The 24,742-nt window shown below is 45.1% G+C and overlaps 1 protein-coding gene across 23 annotated transcripts in view; it reads right to left on the reverse strand.

Annotated features, from left to right (window-relative positions):
• Nucleotides 1–24,742, reverse strand: part of LOC6724963 (basement membrane-specific heparan sulfate proteoglycan core protein) — an 80,488-nt gene that overhangs the window by 17,280 nt on the left and 38,466 nt on the right. For 4 of the 23 annotated variants that reach the window (XM_016173059.2, XM_016173062.2, XM_039296565.2 and 1 more), the window contains 7 exons: nt 13,267–13,377; nt 4,898–5,125; nt 4,254–4,331; nt 3,409–3,542; nt 3,252–3,345; nt 2,405–2,791; nt 34–2,270 (listed from right to left, as the gene is read on the reverse strand). In XM_016173059.2, coding sequence (XP_016037869.1) covers nt 34–2,270; nt 2,405–2,791; nt 3,252–3,345; nt 3,409–3,542; nt 4,254–4,331; nt 4,898–5,125; nt 13,267–13,377 — 3,269 coding nt within the window. Of the gene's footprint in view, nt 1–33; nt 2,271–2,404; nt 2,792–3,080; nt 3,171–3,251; nt 3,346–3,408; nt 3,543–4,022; nt 4,038–4,253; nt 4,332–4,564; nt 4,796–4,897; nt 5,126–5,429; nt 5,556–6,251; nt 6,486–6,845; nt 7,044–7,401; nt 7,519–7,744; nt 7,831–8,190; nt 8,324–8,502; nt 8,653–9,014; nt 9,186–9,692; nt 9,787–10,102; nt 10,252–10,814; nt 11,283–11,837; nt 11,964–12,163; nt 12,278–12,371; nt 12,504–12,697; nt 12,821–13,266; nt 13,378–24,742 lie in introns of all 23 variants that reach the window. The other 19 variants (XM_039296553.2, XM_039296561.2, XM_016173070.2 and 16 more) reach the window with 15 other exon arrangements.

The raw sequence follows: 24,742 nt of genomic DNA on the forward strand, positions 1-24,742 counted from the left end.
GTCATCGCCTTGGTACTCGCGTCGGGTACTCACTTCGCAGTCGCCGGTATCGCTGTTGCAATATTTGGAATGTCCATTGCACTCACAAGGCCTGCAGAGTCCCAGATAGATTCCGCCCTCCGGATCGCGGGCATAGCCAGGAGCGCACTGCTCACAAGAAAGACCCAAATAGCCTTCTGGACAGCGGCACTGTTCAACTTCGACGGCACGGGGAGTGCCAAGGTTCGTGGGAGTGGCAACGTCCAAAGTCACCTGTCGCAATGAGGCCTCCTTGGTGCTAGTGGTGTATGTGGCCTTTATGTAGATGGCCGTAATATCGCTAAGTGCCATCAGAACGTGCTCACGGTTGGCCACCACTTCGTCGCCGCGCTGCCAGGCACTTTCCTTGATTTCCACGGAATAGGTGTTGGCCACACTGGGGACAACCTGGGATTTCCTATAATGGATGAGCCTTAGATCCTCGCCACTCTTGATCACCACATCGGGGGCACTGTTCCGGGACATAATGCCGTTGGGCAGCGGACTGTAACTTAGGGTGTAAGTCAGCTTGCCTCCATATGAAGAAAGTTTGTTTCCCAAAAAGGCGGCTGGCAGACTCCAGTAGAGCGTATTTCCAGATTGCTCAGCCGATCCTATAAAGCTTAACGCATTGGGTTCTCCGGCCATTGAGACAGGTACGGTGTCTGGCGTAGGTTGCATATAGTTAGTAACCAAAGCAAATCCGTGATCGACGCGTGATCTTCCGAACGTGCTCGTTACTTGATCGCGAGACCACGTGCTGCTATCGCAGTCCAAGCCCACTCCGCTGCAGAAGCACTCGATGCAACCGGTATAGGTGAACGAATTGAGGTGGAAACTCTTTGATTTGCAAGTGTCGCACTGTTCGCCAATTACGCTGTCCTTGCACTGGCAGGTTCCATTGGAATGAACGGAGTACGTACCATCCACGTTGCATGAAGTATCGGGTATTCTGCGGCAAATTCCTCCCGGAGCCAAAGGATTGCCCTGGTATCCGGCGGCGCACTGTTCGCACCGCCTGCCTGTGTAGCCCTCATTACATCGGCAAACCACGTCGCCATCAGGACTTTGTTGACAGCCGCTGGCAAAGTTATTGCTGCCGGTTAGTGGACAAGGACACTCCTTGCAGGGCACACCACGGCGGGGATCTCCATAGGTTCCGGATGGGCAAGGTTCAGGGATGAACGGCACACAGTGACCCAACCAAGGTCCACCGGGCTGTCTCACATAACCGGAGGCACAGGACTCACACGAATCACCAACATAACCAGGTGGGCACGAGCACTTCTCCACGAGAGACGCACTACCCAGTCCCTTATCGGCAGTGCCTGCCGAGTCCAAGGCAATATTTATAAGATCCACTTCGCGAGCGGTGCTATCCAGGTATCCGAGTCGGATCAGGATATTGTCAACATTGGCCAGAATCATCATGATCTCCTCACGCGACGCCTTGCGACCATCGGGCTTTTGCCAACCTCCTGGCACGAATGGAATGCTCACTCTGTTGTTTTGACCCGGCTGAGTGCGAACTCGATAAGTAAGTGTAAAGCGATTGCCAGTGATTATTACATCTGGACCGTTGACGGGTCTTCCGCTGCCTCGGTAGTTAACCTCGTAGCGTAGATTTCCGCCATAAGACTTGAGCTGGTTGCCCATGTACTCCGCGGGCAAGGCCAAATAAGGCGTCTCCCGACCGCTGAAGTGAACATTGGTGGCCCTGAACTGAACGCCATGGAGCAGTGTGAGCAGGTCCTGGCCAGGGGCTGCCTCATTGATCACAATCTGTCGAAGTGGACTCAGCTCAACACTGACAACGCGGTGTGAAAGGATCGGCGGGTGGATGGCATACGTAAATAAGTTGGCACTGTCGCAGGCCTTAGCTACTCCGAAGCAGAAGCACTGGACGCACTCCTCCGCTTTGCGGGCTAACATATTGAAGAATCCAGCCTCGCACACATCTGTACGCACGGGACTAACGGTAACAATGGTGTCCGGGTTCACAAAGTGGGTGCCGCGTGTGTTAATAATTTCGCACGAGTAAGCTCCACTGTCCTGCGGCCTCATGTCCGGACAACGAAGTGTTCCGGTTCCACCGTAGCTCTTTGACTCGCACTTATCGGGCACATGACCCCAGTTCAGACGCCACACGATTGTGGGAATGGGGGTTCCGGTGGCCACACACGTAAGCTCGAGCACCTCGTACTCCAACAGGGAAACAGATTGGGGTGGAGGGCGGATTGGCAATGGTGCCACTGCGAATAAGAGAGGTTTGCACATATAGTAACTAAAAATGGAACTTTAAAAACAACTAAGGACTATATCCGTCCTGAATCAATCAATCAATCATTCGATTCGAGCCTACATTATCTATCCTACGGGTACTTACTGCATCCAACTTCATCGGAACCGTCCGTGCAATCAGGAACATTGTCGCACTGGAAGCTCTTGGGTATACAATGACCACTGCGACACTGGAATTCATTATAGCGGCAGGGAGCGCCACTTGGCTCCGGATCGCAGGAGGTCTCATCGGAATTATCTCCGCAGTCATTCTCGCCATCGCATCGCCAGGTGCGGTCCACGCACTTGGAGTTCGAGCACAGGAACTGGTTGGGCTGGCACTTGAGACCCAAGCTGCAGCTTTGCTCATCGGAGGCGTCCGAACAGTCCGGATTTCCGTCACAGATGGACGACTTGTCAATACACTCGCCGTTCATGCAGGTGGCCTGATATTCCGTGCAGGCTGATTCCGGACGAGATCCAACGTCGTTATCTGGTGAGAGGAGAGTTGGGTGTAAGAACAGAGTGTTATTTATGTGGAGAGCTTTAACGAGTTCTAATGGCTGGCCAGCTTACCAACAACAAAGCCAAGCGGCAACGGGGGAATACAAAAGTTATTTAAGATTCTTGCTAAATTCTATTCGGTCAAGGAAGTAACCAACACCTATTGATTGATTGTTTTCCTCAAGGTGATCGTGAAAAGTTAATTTAAGTTCGATTTTCAATGTGTTGGTTACCTCTTGGAGACCAGAGTCAACTTCCAATCGACAATATAACCCTACCTAGTCCGAAGAACTCTAGATCGATGTGCGGCACAGTTCCGTATCGTATGCGATTGGAACGTAGCTCCTCGTACTTATTTTCGCCCCAGGCTGCGTCCACGGATTGTACAATATCTTTTACCCTTAGAAAACCCAAGCCCAGCACTCAGTTCAACTTAGACTCATACTCACAGCGCTCGACGTTGAGGTTGACGGTGACCTGCTGGCCGGGAATATAGTTGGCATAGCCCACAGCCTCGCAAACATAAGTACCGGCATCCTCGACCTAAAGCACAGGTAAATGCAAAGTGATTTAAGCTTGGCTAAGTTTGTTTGGGAAGTAACTTACCCTGATATTGGGAATCTCCAGGCGGCCGTTCCGATCGGTGAAGCCAGGTGGCAGAGGTCGTCCGCCTGGGCGGGACCATTTGACCTTGGCGCGGGCGGGTCCTTCATCTCGGCAACGGAAGATGACCTCGCGACCTGTGGTGCAAAGGCTAATTAATGGGGTTCAAGTACGCATTGAACGTCAAGGACAAGCAAATCAAGGAAAATGCAGTAGGCTTGCGAAACTCAAAAGTTGATATGATACAAGTGTTCTAATTCATTAAAGTACATTAAAACCATAACTGATATAAAATATAAATGACCTTTAAGGGCACGAATGGAAATCTAAAGCTAAATACAGGAAAAGAATTTTGACAACCAACTATTCACACAGTAATCCTCACTCGTATCATACTGAAAAAGAATAGTATTTATCTTAATAATAATCATTGCGCTATAAGGGGGAATTCTAAGGAATTTGTGTTTGAAAATTTCGACTCAATGTACAACTCCACTTGTGGCCAAATTCGTTCGTGCAATTTCGAAGTGCTGGAGGTGCTGGGATCCATGTGCTCATCGACACTATTGTGTCTACTATTGGATATGCATACAGTGATTGTAGTTAGGCCAACTTACCCTCCCTAATATATCCTGAGGTTTTTATATATTATTTGGTTTATAGAATTGGATTGGGTTAAGCATTAACGAGAACAGAGAACGGCAATTAGGGTTTTCCAAACAATTTTAGGTATCAAAATAACGAGACATAAGATTAGACAACATCTCCCGGCACATTTAACAGACAGAAGATTCATCTCATTTTTTTTTATAATTTTCAATAAAAGAAAAAACAATTGCAATACTTACTCTCCTTGATGATCTGGCTGTCGGGATAGGTCTTGAGATTCAGTTGGTTTGATTTGCGATCATTGCTGTTGTCGGCGGCTGTTTTTAAAAGGATTGATGGAAACTCAGAATTAGTCTCGTATAAGGTCGGCTTATCACTCGGTTATGGTTATGGATGGCAGGGTGGATCAGGGGATAATAGGTTTGATAGACAGATGCGTGGTAGCCAAAGCCCTCGATAGCAGTTAGTAGCTACTTTAGGGTAAGTCGGACAGTTAATTATTAACTTTGGTTCTGTGGCATCTCGGTGGTGCAGTGGGTGACCCACTTACGATCGATATCGTTGCTGATTTGACCACAATCCGCCTCATCGCTACCATCATATGGACAATCAACGCGTCCATTGCATTTGAGACCCAGCGAAATGCAGGGACCGTTTTCGCATTTAAATGAGGTTGGCGGGCAGATGATTCTCAGTGGCGTCATGGCAGTGGTGCTGGTCGTGGAGGTGGTGAAAACTCCAGTGGTTCCCAGGCCCTGACTGACCTCTGTATGACGATGACCTTTTGGCATGTACAAGCGAGCAAATGAAGCAGTGTTCGGCGATGACGATGATGCTGGTCTCGGAGTCTAACGTTTGGCGACCATCTAATGCTCTTACTTACCGCAATTTTGCTCGTCGGAGCTATCGCGGCAATCGGTTCGTCCGTTGCATCGCACTGAGGAGCTCACGCACTGGCCACTGTTGCAGCGGAATTGGTTGGGCATACACTTCGGGGTTTCGCCACAGTGGATCTCATCGGAGTGGTCACTGCACTCGGAATATCCGTTGCAGGGAGCGGATCCGGAAACGCAGTCACCATTGTCGCAGCGGAATTGGTTTGCGTAACAGCCTGTTGGTTAAGGTGAAAATACAGGTTAAGTTCAGGCACTCGCATAGGTTTTGCTACTTCTGAAAGGTTTGGGGTCTATATCGGATTCGAAGAAATTAAAAGTATCAAAAACAGTGCATACAATGTTCAGAGCATGCAGTCGGACTTACAGCAAACTTAAATACCTATTGCGTAATAGCAATTATATTCAGAATCATCGATTAATTGTACTAAAACAATAATGCTAAATAAATCCAAATATTATAATTGCTTGGGCAAACTTAAAAAATAGAATTAAATCAACTGGATTTGGTGGTCTATTAACCAATGCAGTTCTGCTCGTCGGAAAAATCTCGGCAGTCGTAGAAGCCATCACATTGCTGCGTTGCATTTATGCAAAACTGACGATCGAAGCAGAGGAACTCGTTATCCTTGCACAAGATGGCGGTACCTGTATGCGATATTTGGTTGGTGGTGTGCAGTGATTGTGATATTTGGCGGTGCAGTTCAAGATCAAGTGGATGTAATTATGTAATATGTGATACACGCAAAATCAATAATATAATATAATATGATATTATATAGTCACACGATCAAAAGCAGAGTGGAGAAAGCGTGAGAGATAGAGAAACGAGGTGAGAGACGAATAATAGAGAACGAGAAAGAGAGAGATTAGCAACTGAAAAGGCACATAAGATATATTGGATGCAGTACGAGGTTTGGGTGCAATAACTGTACCCCTGTTAAATCCTTACATCTAACATCAATTCAAAATGAAATCGGAAATATGTCATCATGTATTCTTGGAAAAAGACATGATTTGTACAAAAGACAATATGACTAAACTCTGCAATCTAACAGATCAAACTTCGATGTATGTATGCACGTTCTTATTAAATGGAATGTGTTAATATTAACTATCATTAGTGCTGATCAAAAATAAGCGCTGTGCTTATATTTACGAATGTGCTTAGGAAACGATGAGAGATACACTTAGATTGCGGTCTTGGTTGAATATTCAAACAATTATTACGTGCAGACCTCCACAGATCTGAGCCGAATTCAATTTTACGATCGCGAACCCTGATCTCAAAATCAAAGGAACTGGTCGGATATGACACATGGAACGATGGAGACGGAGACTTACAGTTGGCCTCATCGGAGCCGTCCTCGCAGTGTCTGTGCCGGTCGCATCGTTCACTTTCCGTATAACACCGGCCACTGGGACACTGGTGCTGCGGACATGGCAGTGAACAGCCCACCTCATCACTGCCATCCGAGCATTCCACGTGCCCATTGCATCGAACGGAGCGATTGTAGCACGACTCATCGCAGAAGAACTGGTCCGGACTGCAGTCGCTGGGCTTGAGTCGGGTGGTGGCTAAATGTTCAAATGGCATCGGATCGGTAGCATCATGCAGGGTGCGTTGTGTGTGGTTTAATGTTTGATGTGTGGATGACGCGGCAAGAAAGAGAGACAAGAAAGCGTTGTGATTAAGCTCATGTCTTGGCTGGAGCAGCTCCTAAGTCTAGGGGCACATACAAACCTGGTTCCGTTGGGAGAGACTTACGTAACTACTTGATCTCATTTAAATGCTTACGGATTATTATATTCTTAAGGAAACTGTGGCTAATGAGTTAAGAAATGAGTGAGCTCGAAAGCGGCGGAACTATAGATCAAATAAGTATATCTTTGTGTATCCTAAAGAAAGAGTGTCAGTGGAGGACTTGTCTCGTTTACCGGTGCCAAAGCAAATGCTGAGGTCCTCATCGGATCCATCGGAGCAATCCTTAAAGTCATTGCACTGCAAACTGTGATCGATGCACTCGAGATTCGCACACTGCCATTCGTGGGGGCGGCAGGATTTTGGTATAGGATTGGGGCCCAGTTTTGGTCGAACAACATTCACATTTTGTGTGGGATAGTGGTTGTTGGTCTCTGTGGTGTTGAATGCGTGTGTGTGGCGTGGATGTTGGTGTGTAGGTTAGCAAAAACAATGGAACGACAAAACAAGACAAAACCGTAAACGAATGCTGGGTTACAGATTGATATGGCTGATATGGCATTGATAGTTAAAAGAAAAGCATTTAAGTTTTAGCAGTAGCATAGGCTTGCTTTCAGATTTGAGACGGAAAAGAATTTTAAGTTCGGTCATTCATAATTTCAAGTTGAATGCCATTGGAAGGCCTCGTCGCGTAAGAAGAAATTAGAATTGGCAAAGGAGCTTTAGTTTCACAGGAGTACAGAACAGAGGAGTAAACTGGAAGGATTACAGACTACAGGTTGGATTCATTACCCGGACAGTACATCTCGTCATAGCCATCGAGGCAATCGCGGATGCCATCACACCTTATTCTCCGACTGACGCAAGTGCCATTGCAGGCTAGCTTGTTAGGTGGACAATATATCCTTGCTTGAATGTGGAAAGATAATTTCACCATGAGAACTCAATTTCAAAGGACCAAGGCGGGTTTTTACCGGGTCGAAGCCAATCGAATAGAATCTAAGACCAAATCAAGCGTACCCAAAGCAAAGCAAAGACTAAATCTACATTCTTGGACGGTGCAGGGGATTCGGGACTGGGATTGAACCACGGATTCCAATGGCTCCTGGCTTTATGGCTCTGATGGACTTCTTACCGCAGTGACGCTCGTCGCTGCCGTCGGCGCAATCGGCGATGCCGTTGCATCTCTGACTATCGGCCACGCACTCGCCGGTGTTGCAACTGAAGACGATGGACGATGAGTTTCGGTTAGCGATGGTCGACGGTGAGTGATGTTCATGTTCGAGTAGTATGGTGGATGATGTGGTTTATGTGGTGTGTCGTGTTTTGTCGAAAGAGCCATGACATGAAAAACGTAAAGAAATGATTATGATATGGAAGGAGTAGATCGGAATGGATAGGGAGATGCGTAGGATCATGGATGTGTGGCGGAAATCATTATCTAAGCTTTGATCAATTTCGACTTTAGTTTCGTAACGAGAACTAAATAAAAATAAATAGCCTTGGCAATCAAATGGATAGGTGTGGTGTGTGTGTGTGTGGGGGAGGTAGCTTTGGTGGGTAGATGGTTTGTGGTCTTACAGGTAGGCGTCTTCCCGGCAGAAGGTGCAGTTGCGCTCGTCGCTGCCATCTTGGCAATTGGGATTTCCGTTGCACAACTGATCGCGGGGCAGGCAGTAGCTATCGCATTCGAACTCAGACTCTAGACAATGGTCTGCGAATGATGAATGATGAGGTGAATGTGAATTTGGACGGGGTGTAGGATGGTGCATGATTTATATTGAGCGCAAGTGGATGGTTGGTTTGTTGGTCGTTTGGTTAGAGTTAGAGGATTAGACTTAGCACAAGTAGCACCTGATGCCATTTGGTTAGCCCCGATTCGGGGGTCTTTACCTGTGTACGACTGACATTCGAGCTCGTCGCTCATGTCTTCGCAGTCTGCGTAGCCATCGCATTTCTTCTCTAGCGGCAAACACCGACTGTAGTCACATTCAAACTCAAGGATATCACATTCATTCAATGGATTGTTGTTCGGGTCGGTGTCTGTTTTTCGTTTTTACATGTGAATGTGTATTTGGTATATGAAAAGTTGGAAAGATAAATAAGATAAATGTTATGATCACTGGTGAGGCGCGCAGACAAGTCGATAGGTTCGAAGTCAGGCGGATAGATGCAATTGCGACTAAAATAGTAGCACCTAGGGTTCCCAAGCATTTTCAATGAAAGATTACATTTCAAAGCAATTTGTAGGGCGTTTCTGATGCTATATAGCTGCTTTGGTTCTAAAATTGCTTCGGAGACAGTAATTTCTCATTGAGATTCTTTTCGGAATTCAGGGCTATTTTAACCGCTACTGCAGAGAGCTATGGATGGTGAGTAGATGAAAGGTGGGATCTATGGGCTACCGTAGGTGTCTTCGTAGTCATAGATGCAGTTGTACTCGTCGGATGCATCGGCGCAATCGTGGATGCCATTGCAGCGCTTGTAGCCGGAGATGCAGCTTCCATCGCCACATTGATACTGGCTCTCCAGGCACTTGACTCCCAAACGAGTCTTATTCAACCTTCCCTGGAGGTCTGGAGATCGGAGTTTTCAGGGGCGGGCGCGGTGTGTTGTGCGATAGCGGGGATAGCAGAGTAATACGTTTCAGGGTGTCAAAGTACGGGATAGATTTTTACACAGGACATTTTTTTGGACGAAGAGAGAACAAAAGAGAAAGTACAGTTAGCAACAAAAGTCGAGTTGTGAAATGGAGTAAACACGGCGGGCTTGGCACTATCAGTTAGCAGTTAAACCAATTGGAATTGCGTTCTAATCTACATATGTTAGCTTCGAACTCAGTCTTAATCTAAAGTATCATTAATTGTATTAAATTGAACCAATTGCTTGTTAGAGAGCAGGAGAGATTAGGAGAGTCGATGATGAGAAAGGCAGCGATGAATAGAAATGCGAAGTTCATACTGTTAATACCTATTAATTTAAAATACACCCAATTCGAGTTTAATCAAATTGGATGTGACTTTAGTGGTTGATAGAAGCCCCGAGTGACAAAAGATGCGAAAAGATATGGTAATGCTACTTACGACATGCACTCTCATCGCTGCGGTCGTGGCATTGAGGTTTGCCATCGCACACCTGGGATTTCGGAATGCAGCCTCCGCCGCGCTGGCATTTGTACTGCAGAAAGCATGAGAATGGGTGTGTATTCCTACTGGCGCCAGAGGTGGGTCCTAGATCGCAGATCCCACCTCTGACAGCGGCGTGTGTGTGTGGGGATGTGGGGGGATCAGTGTTTAATATATAGTACATAGGGCTTATTATGATTGTATCTTTCAAACTATTTGATTTAATTGATTATTTGATAATCCATTCATGGAATCCTTTGGATCACATCGACTGTTTTCCATTTCGTTCCATCTAACAAGCACTAAGTATGTATATATTTTACACGGGATATGTGTGGGTGGGGTGGTCAGTGCGGTGGTGGGCTCACCTTGTCGCCGCTGCACTTGCACAGAGCGTCGTCCTCGTCTTCATTGCGTCCGCAGTCGGGGATGCCATCGCAGACGCTCTCAATCGAAATGCAATCGCGATTGTGGCACGCGAATTCGATGTTTTCGAGGCATGTCTGGGGTGAGCTGTCTATACGTGCGGCGTTATATTTTTTTTTTTTTTTGTTGGGGGTGTTGATGATGGGTGACACAACGGGGCATATGTATAATCGCAATGATAATAAAACAAGCCATAACGAGAATGGAAAGAAAGAGAGGAAGCGTGAGCGGTGCATGTTTATGTACAGGCATGAGCTGTATGAGGCATATCAATTAAACGAGTTTATAAACTAAATGCTTAACTAACTAAATTGTAATTGTGTGTGTGTGTGTGCGCTGGGGCAGGGATGGTTATAGCTAAAGTAGGTTTCTATGTTCCAAACGTGGCATGCTCTTTTACTTAACCCAACGCTTCCTAAACCATCAACGTGACTTAGATTTTTTAAGGTAATGTTACCAATTATCCTATACCAGTTATTAATCCATTTATGTATGCTCGGTATTATTGCAACAAAAGCTGGGAAAACGAAAATACCTTTTCATCGCCTATTCCTGTTACTCTCAGGGTATTTTGTTTTAACCATTTTTTGTTGCAAACGAACCTTTACCCGCTTAAGTATGCTACACTTTTCACCGATTTTCAAGGACACCTACTCGCTACGCCAACTGTTGTTATTGGGTTAGAAGTCGTGGTCGCGATTGTTGTCGTTTTCGTTGCCCATGGCCATCGCGATGCTTCGGTGGCTCTGGTGGTATTGCGACGCTCCAGAAGACCCGGGCCCTGGGTGGTGAATCTGGAGGGGGGCGTGGCCGCGGTCAAGGGGCGTCGAGTCGTGGTGTGACGCTGATACTGCTCGCAGGACTTCTCGTCGCTCATATCATTGCAGTGATAGAAGCCATCGCACCGCAAGTGCAGCGGGATGCAAACATTCGAGGTGGTGCAGCGGAATTGGTTGCTTGCACATGGATTTTGAGAATTGGCCTTCTCATAGACATTACTCGGCTGGTACACCTGGTACTCGCTCGCGTCCATTTCGTGCAGCCAATCGTCGTGCTTGGACGCTGGCCTCCGCGGCTGGTGGCCAATGGGTATGCCCACCCTATCCTCCTCTTCGTCTTCGACTGTTATCGTCCGGTTATTAATTTTGGTTGAGGGTTTACGATTAACGATTCACGGCACATGAGACAACCGCATGCAGACCACGGATTTTGGGTTAGGGGGAGTATTGATAGCACATGCATTTAATTTTTAAAAATTCGTTGAGCCAATTCGTAGATCGTCGCATTTGCGGGTATTTTTCCAGAGTGGGTTGACGTGCAGTTAATCGATTAATTTTTGGGCATTCGGTAACCAAAACCAGGGGGTTTCAATACAAATTTTATCGTGTGGGAGGGGGAGAAGAAAAATAAAATATTTCGAGTTAAAATCAAAATCAAAGAAATATTGGTTGACACACACACTTCGATAAGTGACTATCGCACAGATAGCGATTAAAGCGATTTCAACGGAAGGGGCACACAGATGACAGCTGACAAGAAGGTGGTAAGACGGAGATAGAAACACAGAGAGAGCGAGAGAGACACCACGATTACACCAGTAATCGATTTTAGTTACCCAGGAAGAGGCATCAAAGCAAAGCAGAACAGTAAAATTTATCGATTACACGAAACGCTTACCGCAGTTAACCTCATCGGAATAATCGTTGCAATCGTAGATATTATCGCACACCTGACGCATTGGTATGCACTCACCAGTCCCGCAATGGAACTCATCAAAGCGACATTCCTCGCTATCATAGCCACCTGGCGACGAAGATCGATATTTATCGATAGCACGCATTTGTTAGTGTTTGTTCGGTATTTGTGAATGTTTCGGTGAGGTGGAGTGGGTGATGTGATTTGATCAATTTAGCAATGAAGTGATAGGGAAAAGGAAAAACTTACCGCTTCTCCACGGAGAATTCTTAAAAAACATAAGCAACAAAGCTCCGTATTTTACTCACCCTCGCAGTAGCGCTCATCGGAAATGTCCTCGGGACAATCGATGTTGCCATTGCAGAGTAGTTCCTTGGCTATACAGGTGCCGTCGTCACACTGCCACTTGTCGTACAGACAGGCTGCATTCCCATAAGAGAAGCGAAGCGGGAAAAAAGAGCAAGGAAGAGACATCGATATTTATCGAGGATAATTTATCCAAAACCGGACACCTACGACAGCCCTCCTCGTCCGATCGATCGTTCGGACAATCGGCCCGACCATCGCAGCGATGGACAATCGATATGCAGCTCAAGTCCCGGCACGTAAATTTGCCCTTGGGGCAGGTGTATCGTAGCTTGGGTACAACTGTACCGCGGCAGCATTAAAGGAAGATTCAAATGGAAATTGAAAGTGATGAGGAAATGATGAGATGGTAAGAAAAAACGGTGTGTTGTGTATGAGGTGTTGCCCTCTCTTCAACACATCATAAACACGAAATATGAGGGTGGTTGGATGTACTATGTAGATGGGGGGTGGCTGATGGGGTGGTGTTAACTCACTTCCGTCGCAATGCTCCTCGTCGTCGCCGTCACTGCAATCGGAGTGACCGTCGCATTGCTGACTCACACTGATACAGCGCGTGCCGTCGCGACATTGGTACTCCATTCCGCTGCAGGCGGCGGCTGTTAGTAGATTGGGTTAGTGGTAGCGGTTAGCATGTCGTCGGGGTTAGAGGAGAAAAGAGAGATGGGGTTAGTAGAGCTGTGGGCTAGCCGACGGACTTCGACGGGCAACTTATTCTAAGTCTTAGATACTTTAAGCTTAGCCACTACAAAACGGTTCTAGTTATTAAAGCGGAAGTTAATCCATAGAGCGAGGCAGAGATAAAAAGAGAGAGTGTATCACTCTCACTTAATGTGTTTAGATACTTTAAGCTTTAGATAACTCGTTTGGTATCCACATGTTAAGAGTGATCATAGGAACCGTTTGTTCTACGTCTTAGATACTAAAATCGCATAGTTAACTAAAAGTTAGGTGGTGTACTATGGGTGCACCCTTACATTTCTTGATTAGCACTGTATTCTCTACTGGATTCTAGATGAACCGAACCTATGTATATATCACTTACGGCACTCCTCGTTCTCGTCCTCGCCTTCGCTGCAATCCGAAACGTTGTTGCATCGCTTTCTGGCATCGATGCAGTCGCCATTATTGCATCTAAACTCGTTGGCCTGGCACTCTGCAAATACATAAAAATGGGGGAATTTTATATTTGGAACGTCAGATGGATTTGACAGCCTGCAATTAGATGACAACCGGATGCAGTTTAACAAGGACTTCCGCCGGCCGATGGAAATACTTCTACATCGCCAACTCCGACACCCCCGTCCGTCATCAACTTGAAAGCAAAAGTTTGTTAGGTGTTTGTTGTGTGACAGGACTGGAATCCCCGCCCTCGTTAGCCACAGTTTCCTGTGCATGTCTGTTGGCCTTTTGAACCCTTTTTTCCGCCGGACTCCGCTTAATATTTCATACAGGAGGAGCAGCAGCACAAGACTCTTAAGCAATTTCACAAATATTTTTGGACAATTTTTTTTCCAGCCCCATTCAAAGTGACACAACGCGGATTTGATTACAAGCAGCCGGAAAATTCGCGTAGAGGGGTATAGATAACAAAGGGAGCTGGGGCAAAAGGCAGAAGAGCCGCGAGCAGCGGCTAATTAAAAGCAAAGAAAAGTTAAGTGAACATTTAAGGGAGTGTGGGTGTCGTAATCAGAGGAGCTTAAAGTAAAAGCCAATTCAGAAGCAAACAATAAGCGATGATTTCACTTTGTGCTCCACAATGTTTAGCCATTTAGCTGAAATACAAAGACTTAATTTAAGAAAATTCTTAGCATAGCTTAGGTGTGTACAGCGATCATTACAAACCGCCGAAATAATTGCTTATATTTATAAACAAAATTTAAACTGCGACTTAGTTTTGCAGGCACTGGGGTTATTGGCCCCGCAAGTCAACAATTTGTCATCGCGAATGTGGCAGTTAATGTGGAACTGCAGTGGCAAAAACTTAAGCAACTTTTGGGCCGCACACAAATCGCCAAAGTTTTCCATTCGGCAATTTTCAACACGAAGGCGAGCAAAATTCCGGCCAACAATTTGACAATTTCATTGCGGACAGACCGACAGACAGACAGACAGACGGACAGACAGGCGAAAAAAAGTGAGGAAAGGCACCTGCACCTCAAGTCAATTTGCAAACGGAGGCAAATATGATTTTTCGCTGATGTTCCTTGGCCTCTGTTTGTTTTTATTTGCCAACTGCCGCTTATTGACATTAAAGATTCAAATAGTGGGCGAAAGCAGAAGGGCACACAAAGGATTTTCGGCTGCCAAAGGTTGTTGGGCTCCAATTATTTGGCCAGACGTGTGATCCTAATCCTTTTGACGGCCCCACACAAGCTACAAATTATAATCCGCAGTCGGAAAACAAGTTTTTCTTTCGTGCATTTTCTTGATAAAGGTGAAATTTCGAAGGGAATGGGTTTATGGTCCAGCTGGGGATTTACTCCTTTCACTTTTGTTCTCTTTTTTTGTTATTTGAACAATTTAATAGGTGTTATTTTTTTGGAATTTCAATCCATTCTAAGATACATAGGTTTAGTTTTAATCCACAAAATGACAGAAGGGAATCTATGCCAATTCGTTTGGTGGCAAAGTGACGACTTCTTTAAATATTGGTTATATCAATTACTGCTTTCAGCATTCCCGTGCCCATAAATTTGTCCCTAATGACTGCTACCTGCCACTCGTTCCCGCATTGCACTATTTTGCAGCTCCTTTGGCTCCACAGTTGCATTGCGTCCTCCTCGCTGAGTGTCAAATAGATTTTCTCAACCGAAGGAAAGCTTTTACATTCTTTTCTTTGCTCCCTTGAAATGGGATCAGTTGGGATGGCTGACTGACTTTATTTTTTTTGCCTTTTCCCAGTTGGCTTGCACTTGAACTTAAAGCGCCGCCAGAAAGTATGCAACACACATACAAATGCGGCAGAAAAAATAGCACTGCATTTTGTGAATCATGCACTTTGATTTGCATGCAAGGAGTGCAATAGTTAATAGTCAATATTCTTTTGATTTTGCCCTTTAGATAACGATATATTGTCGAAGTCTAAATAGTAAAAGTAGTGCTATTCATCCAGCCGCAGCTGTGCGTATCTTCGAACGAAAAAAATGGTCGTGCATGCGGTGGGAAAAGCTGGGAAGGAAGAGCTGGGAAAAGGAGGGCTAAATTCGAGTCGATAATTGATACGCGCGGGCGCATGGAAAACTCAAAAGAGCGCCAACAGGCCAAAAGCCGCAAACAAACAAGTTAAGAGGTGTGTGTGTTCGGGTTTTCGGTGGGGGCCAAGATAGACCAGTAATGTGGGGTTATGCAAAAAAAAAAAAAAAAAAACTGTTCACTCTGCTGCCACGAAAATTGTATAAAAATTCAGATGAGATTTAGCGCGAGGAAAAGCTGTTTAACAGCAATTTGTAAAAAGTATTTTTGATTTGATTATTGCTCGTTAGCGCTTAGCGTTCCATCGAATCATTAACTCGCTTTTATGAACAGCCAAAGTGCTTTGGAGGGGGGCCGGAAAACAGCATTAGAGTCTGCCTTAAAGCTGCGACACAAGTGGTAAAAAGTGCGATTAAACATCCACACAAAATTGGTAAAGAGTCTGGTATGGCATGCAAAAGTGTTATTACCTTAACCTTGCAACCTTAGCCACCAGCCACCAGCTCCCCGCCCCAGAAGAAACCTCTTAATTACGGACCCCCAAAAAAACTATCAGCGATAAACATTCATTTCGATTTTACGCGGATGACTAATCGATTTCCGTTTCCGCTTCGGCTTCGGCGTTTCGATGTGCTAGACGGGAGTTAGCCAAGCAGGTAAGGAAGGGGTTAAACAGGAAGAGTGGGCCATGTCCTGATGCAAATCTGGCATATGTGGCGTATGCGTGATGCCTCATATTATTAATGGCCAATATTTGGTTGGGAAGGGGCGACAGAGAATGGGAAATGTCCCAGACAACATTGTCGGTTCGTTTAATTATGGTTTTCCTTTTTGGAAATTAAACTATCTTGATTGTGGCTACTGTAGGACTTGGTAAATAACAAGGAGTTGTAAGCCAAACTGTTTCTCTAAAGTTTAAATGGTTTGTGTTTTTTTACGAATATAAACGGAACTTAGGATTTGCGATCCAATGATTCATTTGGGATTTATGATCTAAGCAGCTCGGTTAAATCAATCTCCGTCAATCAAAGCACTCAAATGCCGCCTAGCCCATCATTCATGATCGTATTCATTCAGCTATTTCGGCAGAGTTTCGCGAACCCAAACCGCAACCCTTAACCCCCTGCTGCCGGCAGGGGCTAGGCTAGAATGCATGTCAAGTGGCAGCAGGGCGACGCACTCGAATGACACAGAGACAGGGACACACCGCACTCTGATTGATGGCTTGATTCATATTCATATTCATATACTCAAACTGGTGTGTGCACTCACTGTTCTTCGCTCGGCTTTTTCGGCTATGTAAACACTGCCAACAGTCGACGTCAAAATGGCAGCTTAACACGAAGCTCATGAATATGCACACATTCCTCATCCACATCCACATCCTCATCCCTCCCCCGCCGAGCCTTAACCCCTTGGTGCAGCGCGTTATTTAATGAGTCATTAGCTGGGGGGCTGAGGACTGGGGGTTAGGGGGTTAGGGGGTCAGGGGTTTCGGAGGTCGTAAAGGTTGCCCCCGAGTGTTTAGCTTTTGGTTGCAGTTAGCTTAACTCGCGAAGGATAGGGAATCCGTGTCAAAAACCAGTGACAGTTGTCAGTGCAGCGATGCACTGCGAGAAACACTTTCCTCTATTGAAGTATTGCAATATGCGAACGAAGCTACTATTGTAAATACCAAAAAAAGGAACGAATGGCTGTCCACTTTAGGTGCGATTTCCACCCGATCGAAAAGACAAGGGGGGCTAAAAAGGGGGCACGTAAAGGGGGTTCTCCATGCAGCAGCTGCCAAAGGAAGGAGGGCGGGTGGGGGGCGACAATTATGTGGCGTCTGCAGTTTTAAGTGCGCCTTTGCATGTGACTCTGTTTGCCCAGGCCCAAGCAGCGGCTCCTTGCCATCGCCCACCTCGTGACCCCCCAACCACCAACCCACTTCCCCACTTGCCACTTGCCTCTTGCCACTTTCCCCTTGCCACGCCACTCGGGCGCTTCTTCAATCTATTGCACATTTCACTTATTCATTTCGGAACCGTAAACACACAATGAAAATGTCGCATAAATAAGCTCAAAACAAAAACAAGAATCCAGCGGAAAACCAGCGGCGGCAACAACTTGTTGGCCCAAACTCCCTCCGTGTTTTCTTTTTGTTTTTGTGAAATGCCCTGGTAAATCGATGCGATTGTTTGACGTTGGCATGTGTGCCTGCCACGCCCCCTCCTCGTTCCTCGCTCGAAAAAAAAGGACCTGTCTGCGGGTTAAAGTTTAGCCACTGATTTGTCGCATTCCATGCGCAATGTGACAAACGTTAATTTTTGTGGCTTGTTTTGCATAAACTTTTGCTGTAAGACATAATCCTCGGGGAAAGGGGTGCGGCAAGGGGTGTTTGGCGGTGGAGGGTGGAGGGTTAAGGGTTCAGAGTTCAGGGGTTGCGTTGTCATTGCGTGCGTCGTCTTAGTTACTCGGCCAATTTATGGCAAATTAAATAAATTTATCATTTGCGGCCACAGTTGCAGCCGCAGCTCTATATAGAACCCATACAAAAAAAAAAAAAAATTGGTAAACAAATTTTTGTTTCGCTAAAAAGGAGATTTTTCACTATTCATTTTTATGTGTAAGATTTAAAAAAATATTATATATATCTGGCGTTTAAAACTAAAAAGTATGGAATATGTTTGATAAAATCATGATACCAGAAAAAAGAAAATATAACTGATAATGCGAATCCACTGATTTCAAGCAAAATATGACTGGATTATATGGTCGGCGACTGAAGGATTATGTCAAACTGGATTCCAGATGACATCAGGCTAGAACTTGATCAATGTGAACTGAGTTGTTTCCGCACGGTCGTCGGTGGCATGCTCGTGGCTCCCGGTTGCAAGTTGCCGGTTGCCAGTTGCTGGTTGCCGCCCTTCGAGGTCCGTGGACAAAGTAAAAGTGTCAGCGCGTGCCAGGCACCAGCGACAAAGGGAAACGGAAGGCGGCGAACAGCAAACGGAAACCGAAAACCGTAGTAGGAGTTTTCCCAAGCAGGAGTTTTCCAAGGAGCACGAGCAGGAGCAGGAGCATCGGGATGGCAAAGAAACCCAACCTGAGAGTGGGAGACAAGCCCAAAAACGAATCGTCAATTTTTTTCTACCCATTTCTTTGCGTTTTGTTTGCAAGTTTTTAAATACTTTTGCGGCGGCCAAAACGGGAGAAAGGGCGAAAAGTCAAACGGGCAAAGCCGCAACATGAGCCACACAACGTCGCTTGCAACAAAACCAACAAAAGTCAGCGGCCAGCAATTAACGGCGTTTCGGCTGGCAAACTGGTCAAACAGGCACACAAATACGGTTACTTTAAAACTATTAAGCATATTAAAAAAAAACATAAAGCAGACCTTAACATCGAACTCTTAGGGTGGCTTAAAAAAATGCCAATCAATGGCAATTTCAACATGAAAATCTTTCACATTTGCGCTTACTACGCCAATTATGAATTAAATTTGCGATAAAATATTTATTTGCACCCACAACAAGCCCACTTAAAATTCGAGCACCCGGAAACCCCTTCTATTTGCCATAATTTGCACCGCAACTGTCTGGAAAATATCAAATCAGAGCATATGGTCGCTGGCTATCCATTTGTTTGCACAACATGTCGTATGCGTGATTTGGCTGGCCTCCCTCACTGTCTTTTTGTTTTTGGTTTATGAGTTGACTTTGGACTGCATTCGTGGGGCAGCGGCATGAAATGCAATGCAAATATGTATATATATGCATCAGCAGCCAGCGCATATGTAAATATTTTATACAATTTATTTATTTAATTTTCAAGTCTTGAGAGGGGACGCGAGTGCTCGCTATCTTCTGATATATCGCTGAGCAATTAAATGCTATCGGCCAGAGAGACGTCAAAAACGTACATATACAGATGTACATATACCCGCACGGATACGGACACGCGGACATACGGACACGCGGACATGCGGACATACGGACATGGGTGTTCAGATGTATACATATGCATATATAGATGGTGGAAAGGAGCAGGCTATAAGTAGGGAAATTGGAGAGACACGTTCAATCCAGCGATTGTCATTAATCATTGCGGGCGGCCAGACATAACCATAATAACCATTTTGTGGCCAAATATTTGTTGGCCGCGGCCAGCGGAAACAATTTCTATGATTGTGCCAGGACACGCTTCAGTTTCAGTTTCAGTTCCAGTTCCAGTTTCGGCTACGACTCCCCCCCCTCAACGTTTCCCTTCCCCTCAAATCACCAAACAACCGGCTGAATCATGAAGTTCATTGCCAAATGCAGTCCAACATTCGGAATGGATATGCAAATTCAGAGTGTGCAACTGATCGATGACCGAGGAACAACAAATGACGCAAATGGAGGGGGAGTCACGAAGTTAGAGATGCGGATATTAACCCAGATAGATGGAAAATATGTTCCCAAAATGATGGGGTCGCCCTTAAAGTAACATTTCCAGAGATATCAGCGAAAACTTGAAAACATCTGGTTACATCTAGTTAAGTATATAATTTTGATTCAAAGGCATATATGTACGATTTTCGCTTTGGTCATTTTCCGATTTAATCTACTAACCCTGTCGCTCTTCGATTTTCTAATGATTCATTCAATGAATAACTAATGAAATTAGCTCGTGGCATATTCATATTCCTTGGCAATCATTCGATTGGAATGCACTTCCAATTCCCGACTTGCATGCGGGGAGCTTTGCCCATAGAAGAATGCATCGGATGCGATCTGTATATTATACTCCCCTTGTGGATTCCCCAGCGGAATATTAATGGTGCAACATTTTTGAACGCTATTCACTCAGGCTTCTTCGGTGCGGCGTCGCTTTGTGAGTTTCTGTCTCTTTCTGCACTGTTCGCGATCTCTTTCTGAATATCATCATCGTCTTTCCGCAGCATCAGCTGTCGGCCGATGATGTCAAGCTGCCTGTAATAGCAATTACAAATCGTTCAAATGCATTTATGCATGTTCTCGTGCCTGCATTCTTACACTCAAAAAAAAAAATGACTATATAGTTGTTGGTTGTATTTCTTTTTTTCTTTAAAAATACTATCAAAAGTGAAATTATATGAATGAATTATGCTTCATAAATGCGTCTGGCAGAGTGAACTATATTTTTTTTCAGTGTAGCAGCAATCGTGAGTGTGTGATCTACACTGCCTCCCTCCTCCTTCCCCTCCTCCCCCCTCCGCTCATCCACTCAATATATCTAATTTTGCTATTTTCGCTGGCGTTGCGCCGACATCGCTTATCGTTTTGGATGCTCGATTAAAATTCTTTACTTCATTTCGATAACGAGTGTAGGCCAGAGTTTTGTTGTTTCTCAGATTTTTGCCTTGCTGATAAAATATAAAAAAAAAATAAAAACACAAACGCAGACGCTCATGCCCAAGTAACCCAGTAAAATCCACCTCGTGGCGCCATTCGCTCCGCCACAAGTTCTGCATGTTCGACTCAAGTGGGTGCAGCCACAATTGAAGTGCATTATCGACGAGCTTAATACCCCACAGATTGCCTCGAATTGAGCTGAGCTCATTAGGCAGGTGTGATCGCACTCATGAATTATTCATCTATGTGTGTACGAGTATGATGTTGTGCGTTTAAGAAGCGCGAGGATTGAGTCAAAGGAATTTAAATGGATTATTATGGGATTACATTTGCCAAGGCCTGCCATTATCATTATCTCTCTCATGCCAAAAATATGCGCGAAAATAATGGGGCCGCATTTATTTCTCCAATACTTCCTAAGGCCATAACCTAACTGGATGGGCACCAGTTCCATATCCGAATCCGGCCGTTTTCCCCTCGGTTTCTCCGCGGCGCTTTCCGCTTTCGTTTTGCAAATTGATTTCCTTTTCGCAATTCAAATGCCGCCGCAGTTTCCCTTTTCGATAGATGAATCTGAGGGCCTATCGCTGGGAAATCGCTGAATGTATCTGCTAGATGCATTATGCGGTATCTGACCGCATCTGCAGTGCGCTCGTAAATTCACTTTTGCTGTCCCGTTGTCGGTCGTTCGTTGTTCGCTGTTCGCCGTTCGCCGTACACGTTGTTCCAGTTGTCATGCAAGTCTGTCAGCATTTCTGCCATTTGCATTAGAGTTGGACAAATAAACTACATAAATAAACAGAAATGGAAAAAAAAAAACACTGTCTAAAACTCTGACAAGCGATGCTGGGAACACAAATTAATAAATAAGCTACATTTGTGCAGTGCACGTGCCAAACACTTCAGCTGTCTTAGTTACGAGCTGTACGAATGCAGTGGCAATTAATAGCATGCACTAGGTGCGCTACACTGAGAAAAGAAGTGGGAAATCTTCTAGTACTAATGCAGACAATCCAATCAAGATGGCGTACTAGTATTCCTAAACTATGATCTAGTTAGTTTACATACATTCAACAATTTAAGCTGGCACAAGTTCTCCCCAACTGCTATTCAAGGAAATGCATATGCAGGATCCTAGTTTGAATTCAATACTGCACTTGCCGTCCCATGAATTTTGCATAATTGGATATTAGGTTACTGGTTAGCTACATTTTCGCAGTGCACATGGAGAAGGTAATGTATCTAATTGAATCGAATCGCATCGAATCTTCGGATATTCTGTATCTGAATGGCGAGCGAGGCCAAGTTGAGTTGCAATCGTCACCCGTCCGTCAATCGGGCCAATCAAATGTTAATTCTAATTGCATTGCCACTGCATAAATTTGTATAAGTCGAGTATCTTTAAGATACCGGGAATTAAGTCACGTATTTAATCAGCTAAACAGATTTCCCTCTTTTCCGCATACGCAACAATGTCTGGCCATTTCCCATTTTCCCCCACAATCCAGATCCCATTTCGATTTCGTCTCGAGTTTTCAGTTCGGTTTTTACTCCCGGTCCAGGCGCAAATATCAAATCTCATTGCGAAAAACTTTTCTTTTCGTATAATCTGCAAGGCGACTTTTCTCTAGGTTCTCTTGACATTTCGCACGCGCCTTCAACAAGCAAATTACGTGCCTGGAAAACGCTGGCGGGTGGCTGGTGGAAAACTGTGAAAAGCTTCTGTATATAGTCATATGCCCAATGGCATTTAGACGTTTTGACATTTTTGTTAATGGCATAAGCATCAAATTACATACAAGTCAGCAAAGAATCAGTGAAGGGTTTTCCACACACTCACACACGCACACAAACAAACAAACACAAACACACACTCGTACGAGTACAAAGGAGGAAAATCTCGGCAAGCATGAGCAACTTTAATCCAAAGGCAAGGCGAAAGCAAACAATTCTGGCCAAGCGGTAAACAAGCGTTAAGTTAACCCTGAAAAAATAAAATAGAATTAAACAGAACAAACAGTGTGGCGCTGGCACTGCAAATGGGAAATGCACTCCGAAGCGTTTTCTAATTGTTCTCGCAGAAGGCGCTTACATCAGCGCATGAGCATTCAGCTCGACGCCTTCCCATTCTTCAGTTGTGCACACACACACACACATGCACCACCTCCCCCCACCCCCCATCCATACCCATTTATTTATTCAAGAGCCTCTGCAGATCTCATTTCATTTTCTCGGGCTTTCAGGAAGCGCGCTGCGCTCTAAGCCGGCGACCAGAAAAGAAAACTTGCTACAAATGGTTGCAAGATGGAAGGCCGTGTGGCCAGAGGGGCAGGGGTGTGTGTGTGTGTGTGTGTTAAACAGCAGCCAGTGTGTGTGGCACATTGTACTAAAAATAAACATCTTTCAATTCATTCTTCCAGCAATTGCAAGCAGCGGAGTAAATAAGAGTCCCGAATTGAAAAGTTGATTTCAGGACACGGATAACGAAGCGAACAGCGACGGCTGAATACTCTGCACACAATGTTTGCAATATACACATACCCTGTAAAGTCTCGTTCTACTTATCGCTGTTCTAAATTCAAATATTTAGCAAATGACTAAGAGATTGGACCCTTTTCCTGCTTTTCATAGTTGCGTGTGCGCGAACGAGATAAGAATCAGTATCTGTATCTGTATCTTTGGCTGCAACTGCATCTGCATCTAAATCTGAATCTTTATCTGGTCCTGAGTCAGACGATGACTTCAGAGTGCAATTCAGTAGTGCAAAATAATAGTTTCGCTTTATCTCGAGGGCTTGGCTTCGTTTGTTTGTTAGCTGTTATACTGGTTTACTGGTTTGATGCCTGCTTACTTGTTTATTTGTTTGTTTGTTTGTTTGTTTGTTTGTTTGTTTGTTGGTTGGCTCCCGCTGAGGTTTTAACTTCAATGCGATCGTGTTACGGTTAATGAAGTCAAGGATGACATTGTTGTAATGGCCGCAGTTGCCGTTTAGATGCAGTTAACCGTTTTTAATTTCTCTCTGACGACTGACGGTTCCTGGAGTATCCGATGACCATTCTGTTTGTGCCTCAAGCCACAAGCCCCTTAAATCTCAAATCTCGAATCTCGAATCTTTCTCCCACTGACCGTGACCAAAGGCCTAGAAAACAGTTAGCGATCATACAAAGGGTACCCATTCCAAGGCAATAAAAGGCCAGACAATGCCAATGAAAGGCAACTACTCTGGTTACCACACCAGAAGTTTCTACTCTGCTACTATTCAGGCTATTTTGGCAATTAGTCAGCCTGGCTAGGCACTGTTTAATTTGAAATGCAGTGAACGGATGTGAAGAAATATATACTCTTGATAGTAATAATTCACTTTGCTATTCTTGTCGCATGAATAATGCACTGAGTAATCCTAGCCTCAAAACCATAGAAACTTTGCAAGAATTCTGCACACGAAGTACATTAGGTCATCGACGGAAGCGGAGAACTACCTGTGTGAGTCACTTGTGCTGCGATCTCGTTAGGAGTAGCCCCATTATCCTGGCATTTGGCCCTTCAGTTGTGGCACTCTGCTCCGGCGCCTAAATTCTTTGTCAGCTGCTCATCGCGGCTTATCAAGATAATTATTCTATTCTTAGAACCGGGCAGTGCTGAGCAGCTCGCCAGCTTATCAAGTGTTGCCAGTTGTCGAGTGTGCTCTCTTTGCGGCGGCTTCCTAAATTAAGATGTTTGTGCAAATTAATTGGTCGCTGGCATCATTATTACAACAGCGACAAACAATTAGCCTAGATTTGCGCAATGCAACGCAATGCAGTGCAACTCGACTCAACTCAAATCAACCCAACTCATCCGAATGAACTGGCACTTCCAATCTCTGCATCATCGCCAACTTGCAGCTGCATTCCTCAATTCCTCAATTCGATATCAAGCCGGCAATTGTTGTCACTTGAGGGGCAATTAAATGGGGATGGGGCCGATTGA

This window comes from Drosophila simulans, chromosome X (genome assembly GCF_016746395.2).
Source record: "Drosophila simulans strain w501 chromosome X, Prin_Dsim_3.1, whole genome shotgun sequence".
Taxonomy (NCBI): domain Eukaryota; kingdom Metazoa; phylum Arthropoda; class Insecta; order Diptera; family Drosophilidae; genus Drosophila; species Drosophila simulans.